The sequence below is a fragment of the Lytechinus variegatus genome, chromosome 15 (genome assembly GCF_018143015.1).
Source record: "Lytechinus variegatus isolate NC3 chromosome 15, Lvar_3.0, whole genome shotgun sequence".
NCBI lineage: Eukaryota > Metazoa > Echinodermata > Echinoidea > Temnopleuroida > Toxopneustidae > Lytechinus > Lytechinus variegatus.
The window spans coordinates 27,304,701-27,311,819 of record NC_054754.1 but is presented as its reverse complement, the minus strand read 5'-3'; the positions used below and the strand labels follow the sequence as shown (position 1 = coordinate 27,311,819).

At 37.0% G+C, this 7,119-nt stretch overlaps 1 protein-coding gene across 2 annotated transcripts in view; it reads left to right on the top strand.

Annotated features, from left to right (window-relative positions):
- The first annotated feature begins 4,218 nt into the window (after positions 1–4,218).
- Positions 4,219–7,119, top strand: part of LOC121428339 — a 70,961-nt gene continuing 68,060 nt past the window's right edge. The window contains exon 1 of one of the 2 annotated variants that reach the window (XM_041624914.1): positions 4,219–4,778. In XM_041624914.1, the coding sequence (XP_041480848.1) occupies positions 4,626–4,778 (153 nt within the window). In that variant the 5' untranslated portion in view covers positions 4,219–4,625. The remainder of the gene's footprint in view (positions 4,779–7,119) is intronic. The other variant, XM_041624913.1, reaches the window with a different exon arrangement.

Genomic DNA, 7,119 nt, shown 5'->3' with positions numbered 1-7,119 from the left:
AGCATAGGCATATTACTTCTTTAACAAGTCGACTTGGAACGATATCTAATGACGCCATGATGACAAGTATCTTTTAAGATATCGACATAGCCACATACATTATGTCGCCATATCAACTTCCAAAGATAATTAGTCAAAAAGACAAGGTTATTAGTCGACTTGGCAATATTAACTATTTAGTACATGTAGATGGCACACTGGTTTAATACTTGGCGGTATCAATGTGTTGATTTACAGTACTGCGATGAATGTGTTGCCTAAGGAAGTTTGATTTATGCTTTGGGAGTATTGATGACTAATATTATGAGGGTAAGAAAAGGTGTCGAGGAGGGTTAAAGAGAATAACGTTTGAATTGAGACGAAGAAAATGGGAGATGACGATACGACGAGGATCAGGATGAACATAAAGATCATGGCGATGATGATGATGATGATGATGATGACCATGACGATGATGATGGTGGTGATGATGATGATGATCATGATGATGACCATGATGATGATGTTGATGATGATGGTGGTGATGATGATGATGATGATGATGATGATGGTGGTGTTGGTGGTGGTGATGATGATGATGACCATGACGATGATGATGATGATGACCATGACGATGATGATGATGATGATGATGGTGGTGGTGGTGGTGATGATGGTGATAATCATGGTAAAGTCCGGGGCGCAGTAACCTATGACTTCTCGTGTAATGAAACAAAGAAAAACAGAAAAATGAAGAAAGTCAGATAAAAATACGATAGTAGAAAAAAGGGAATGCCGAAAGGGGATGACGTGATTCTGACTAGAGTCTTATGTAATTATCTTCTGGTGCCCTTGTCCTGTCAAAATTCATTGACGCTTCAATCTGTTGTAAAAAAAAAATAATAATAATGAAGGAATTGACTCTAGAGTCCTATTCGATATAGGCCCTATATGTGTTTTTTTTTAGGGGGGGGGTCAACTTTAAGATGGATTTTACTTCAATATCATTCCAACCCCCCCCCCCCCTTCTCTGTCTGTCGGTCTCTCTCGATTCTGTATAATATTTTGATCCAAGAAACTACTGATTATTTCACCAAATCATGTCCAACTTCTGCAGACCTGCATGGGTCGAGAGATGGCGGTATGACAAATTAACGAATTCGACATGATTGCCCCTTTCACAGACGATGAATTCAAATTCCATATTATGCCATTAATCATGAAAAAAAAGGAAAAAGGAAATGATTTCCTTCTTTTGCTCTATCATCTACATCATATAGATGAAGGAGCAGAAGAAGGAAATACATTTTTTGAAAATGGAGCAAAGAAAGGGTAAAAGGATGAACATTTATAAAGAATGACAGAAATAAATAAATAAATAAAAATGTAGAAATACACTGAAAGAAATACAAATAAAAATAAAAACCGAAGAAACAAAGAATGGAAGAAGGGAAAAGGAAAACAAATAGATTTAGATTTTATTCATTTTCCGTTCACAAAGCACAACAAAATCAAACAATACATATAGTCAAATTTGAATTACAACATCAATCAGAATAATAATAATAATAGACAGTTCTTGTATAGCGCATAACTCATTAGAAATTACGTCTCTATTCGCTTCCAAAGGACTTTGATATTATCACCCTGGCTTTAGCCACGCAGCCTTTTACAGCGCTGTGGCATTTCAAGGAATAAATTCCTGCCAGGTACCCATTCACCTCACCTGGGCTGAGTGCAGCACAATGTGGATAAATTTCTTGCTGAAGGAAACTACGCCATGACTGGGATTTGAACCCACGACCCTCTGTTTCAAAGTCTGAAGACTAATCCACTGGGCCACAACGCTCTAATAATAATGCATAAGAATTAGAAGGTATAAACAATGAGAAATAGGGACAGACTAAAAAACAAAAGGAAGGTTAATGAAGAATGAGAGACAGAACGAAAATTAAGAAAGTAAAGCCGCGTGAAGAAAGAAATGAAGAAAAAATGGAAAAGAATAAGAAAGAGAAAAGTAATGACTGAAGAAAGAGACTTAAAGACATAATATTAAAAAAAATAAGAAAACAACAATGGATGGAGAAAAGGGAAACAAATAAATAAAGAGGGAGTGACAGAAAGAAACATATAAACAAAAGAATTTTGAAGAAAAAATGAACAAAAATAGAAAGATTCAAAATAACAAGATTTATCATATTACAACTGATTTTTGTAACAAAAAGTATCACATTTCATTTGTTTTGTGATATAATTATATTAAAAACAAAATTAACTCTCTTTCTTTGATATCAGTATACAAACCAACTCTATGCCATGGTGGAGTTTTCTCCTGATAAATCTATTGAAATTAATATATCACACTACCTCACTTTACTTTTCTCTTTTTTTCTCTAACAGCGAGTTCCCGAATAAGAATTATAACAAATATTTGCTTTTGCGGTTTTGTCTTATTTATGTGCTGTCAGTCCGTATTTGCTCAGAGTATACGTAAAGTCCAACCACTCTTTGTAGCGATAATCCGAGAGAGTTACTGGGGTCAAACTGAAGCTAAAACCATTTTCCAATCTTCATTTTTATCAAGCATGATTTTTGTTTCAAAGAGCTTGAAATTTGATTAATAAGCAACAACAAAGAAGCCATCAATTACCCCAGTAAATAAGAAGACACAAATCTTGAGTGATAAACAAGTAATCAAAAGAGGAGTCGAGTTCTAGGAGGAGCGCAATCTACTAGTGTCAATAAAAATAATAATTTTATTTTAAATAACAAATCCCTCCAAAATGGGAGGGACAGTAATAAAACAAGGCGTGCAAATTAACTAGCCAAACAGGACCGTATCGGACGAAATCGATTACAGGACGAAGAATTGATTTTAAATTTTCCTGATTAAGTTCTTCTCCAAAAGTATTTACAGTATTCTTTCTTTTCATCTTTTTCTTCTTCTCCTGGGAAAGATAAAAAAAAACATTTAATGGATTCGAGGCATCCAGGTCAATTTCAATACACTCTTGGTAAATCAAGAACAGTATCTTATCGCCACCCCCCCCCATTCCCTCTTAAAAGTGAGCATTATATAAGCTATATAGCTGCAGGTTATTATTGGTATTATATCATTTCAATTACATCTGTTTTTTCGAGGCATCAATTCATCTCCATGATGACCTCATAGTGCCATTTTATAACTTTTCCTTCCGGGAAATGGATTTCAATTGAAAGAGGTTCTGTATCTGTGTTAAATCTCGATGCCAGTTTGTTGTTTAAAGTACAATTCGTAAACAAGCTTCTAATACGATTGACTTGATTAATGTAGAGTCTCAATATAATGGTAGACGATGTTTATGGTTGTTAAAAGAATATAAATGGAACCATGAATCGCGTTCGTTCTAAAAATTCAACTTGAAGCTTCAAAGTACTTGATAAAACGACCCCCTACCCCTCCTGAAACATGCACCCAACTTGCCTTGGGAAAATTGTTATGCCTCTGAAGGCTCAAAAGGGGAACTGTTCAATTGTTATTGGTTAATAACTTTACCAAGACAATCAATGTTGAGGATCTTTCTAAACATACAGAAATATTACAGTTTAAGTGCAATCAATCTCTCGTATTTTCCATTTTCCTTCAATACGTTTTTGTTTGTTGTCTTCAGTTATCCATTTGCTCTTACTTCCCCTTTGTCCAGGAGGCCATTCGTGTTGAGTTTGTGGTCACTAGGGTAGCCTCAAGTATTCAAATTAAAAACGCGTGTCTCACTAGGTCATGGTCACCTTAATATACCGCGTTGGGTCACAAAGCAATGTAGTTTTGATTATAGTTCAATGAAATGGCCGATATACAATTATTTCTGGAAAATTCTACTCGATTTGGTCCCTTGATAGGGGAGATTAATAAGATTTCTTGGAAAATGTAGATCTAAAGGCCAAATTTTTTCCCAAAACGTTGACCAATCGACTTTGCGGGATGTGGTTCAATGAACTGAGCTAACTTTAATATACATAATAAATATTTCTTGTATTTTTATTCGGTTAAAATCAATGATTCGGGTTCCCCAGGTCCGGTTAATAATTCCAAGAAATTATTTTTTTATCTGTTATGTCAAAGACCAGCTCACTTGGTTTTTGCCCTGGAAATAGATATGTTTTTCTTCACCGATTGAGTCTAATTGAGTGGCTGCTTTGCCAAGGGATAGAAAATTCAAGATCCACAAAAGTTGCCAACGTTTATATCCCTTTGCTGCACGGACAATAGCTTTTTTATTGGTGGAATAATAGACTTTAACCCGTATGTAGCAGATCACACATAAGTGTTAACCCAGAGAGGAGTTAGGCATTGTGTTTATCGATTGAGCAAATGTGTACTTTAATCGGAAGTTGGAGAAAAGGCAGAGTACGTGTGGAGTCCAACAAAAGTCAACCGTTCGGAAGTTTCCAGGAGAATGCAGGAGGATTAGATCGAAAACAATCGCGTTGCATGACGCAGAGCTGTAGGCTTGAAGACGTCTTCATCGAAACCCCTGTATTGTTTTTGTTTCTTCTTCGGAAAGGTCCGGGTCAACTGGCATAGACGTGTTGCCAGTGCACTTGGTCTCTTGATTTTTGAGACAAACTTATTTAGGAATTTGTAGAGATAGGAATAAATCACCAACATGTCTGCCAAGGTAATAGTGATCTGTCTGTTATTGGGTATACTCAGCGAGGTTGATTCGGTGGCTCACGGACGCCTCAGGAACAAAGGTGTGCAAGCCAGGAGCTGCGTAGTGTCCGACTTTCAAGTTCAAGAAGACTTCAACATACAGCAGGTAAGAAGCAGATCTGTTTCATTTTTCATATGCTTTTTCGATATACCTATATTGTTTGATTGGATTTGCTTATCATTTGGAGGAGTGGTTTAAAATCAGAAGTAGCTTAATTATAGTGGCGTTCTGGGATGGGGTGCCAAGGGTGTCGTGGATGTAGCTGTAACAAGTTGTTAAATGTGAATCCGGAGCTCATGTGACACACTCCCAGTGTATTCAAGGATCGAGCTGGGGGATGCAACTGGGCGTTGTGGTGTGCGCCTGTAATCCAAGCTGTGGGGAAGTTACGAATTGATACAGAGGTTCGAGGTTCGAGCCCTGGTTACGTCTTTCGGATGGTGACGTAAAAGGTCGGTCCCAGACGTAAATAATCATATCTGATTGATACACGTCTGACAAAACTCAAATACAGAGAGAGAGAGAGAGAGAGAGAGATAGCATCATCGTGCCTTATATACGATCTTTCGGGCACGAGTCAGTTCTTCATCCTCCTCAAAAGTCCAAAATCGGGCCATCAGCTCAATTGCAGAACAATAACCCGGGGGAAAATGACCTGATTTTTTGTTTTTAAAGGGTGCAACTTCCACTTGATTCGCCTTAAAAATCAAACAACAACACGATGACGGATCCACGTTCTAGAATAATCCGCCGATTGTCAAGGACCATAAAACCAAAGCATGCTGTTAGTTTGACTCATTTGTCAACTCTAAACTGTCCTTGCATCTGTGACGAAAGTTAACATCATTTGTGCTAAAATTGTTTGTCCCTTTTGAACTGCTAGGTGACCCCTTTCATCTGACATAGATAATTATTTTTGCAGCATTGTTGTTAAAAAACAGAACTAGGTTATCATCACAATTGATCAACGATAATGACAGATGAACATCATTTTGACACGGTCAGTAGTGACTTACATGTAATTGTATTGTTAATAGTAATTGTAAATTACACTGGAAAGAGGGAAAAGTTTATGTCAACCTAAAGACTTTTAATTTTCAAAATTTGAATTCACTGTCTGTTAAAACGAAAAGGAGTCGCAGTGGCGGATCTAGGGGTAGTTTAGGGGCTTATCCTCCGGTCCTTGGTATGGCCCTGGGAGGCGAGAGTGCTGTGTGTATTATTGTTCATAGGCAGCACTCCATGAATTCTGGTATGGTGTTAAATATGGAGAAATGTGACCAAAATGACCTATATATTTTTTTTTTGTGAAAAGCTTCTCTTTGTTTTTTGCTTGTCAGATTCAGATTTCTCCGGACAGAAATAAGCTCTATTTTGAAGTTAAAACTTTTTTTGCTTGTCAAATTTACTTCTGTACCCCAAGTAAAAAAAAAACGTTCCCAGGGCTCTGGTCATTGATTTCCCATGAAAAAAGGAGAGGGTCAAACTCCAACACGAGATTTACGCCAGAGGTTACTGTTGACAATTTCCACTTCACAAATATGTTTAAAATAATCACTGTGTAACCATGATAACTGAAAATATGAATACAAACTTCACCGTATAATCATGATAATTTTGCAATAACTATGTATACAACCTCAACTGTTTATAACCACTGCTGATTTACAAACCATTTTCTACAAAGTATAGGTCTGAGGAAAGATTTTATAAGATAATGATGCATAAAATTGTAAAGAATTTTTATAGTAAGTTTCCCTTTCCAGTGATTTCTTGTTAGTATACTGTCTCATATGACAAATTTGTTCGAAATCATAAAAAGGGGCCGCGGAACCGGGGGGGGGGGCTCGGTAGGCTTTAGCCCCCCCTACTTCTTTGAATATCGTGTACAGAAAACGTAAAAATTACCATCTGATTGTAATTTTTTGGCATTCAAAACCGTTCCATCCGCAGCCCCAGTGAAATACGGGACTTGATCGGAACAAAATAGTTGAAACGGTACTGTCCTTTAAAATGTGGGACGTCTGGGGCCGATTGCACGAAAGGGTCTTTCCAAGGACCGTCTTTCGTGTAGCCCATCTTTTATGATACGCTATAAGCGGGGATGTTTCTGAAATTTATGATAAAGAATAAGATTCGTTAGCTTGCTTTTAAATCAAATTTCATACAATTTCATGATATATCCTATCAATTCATAAACAAATATTTTGTTAATTTTAACGGACGAATGAAATATGTTTGCAGATTATTCATTTAAAATGCGTTTCACATGGCGCATCATGAAAGATGGGCGACACGAAAGACGGTCCTTGCAAAGACCCTTTTGTGCAATCGGCCCCTGATCTCCCTGGTTTGCATTGTCTTTCCTAGGCAAAATAGAATAATCGCTGTACTTCGAGAGAGGGTGTAAAACTTCTTTAAAAAAAAAAATGAATTAGTTGCCGTG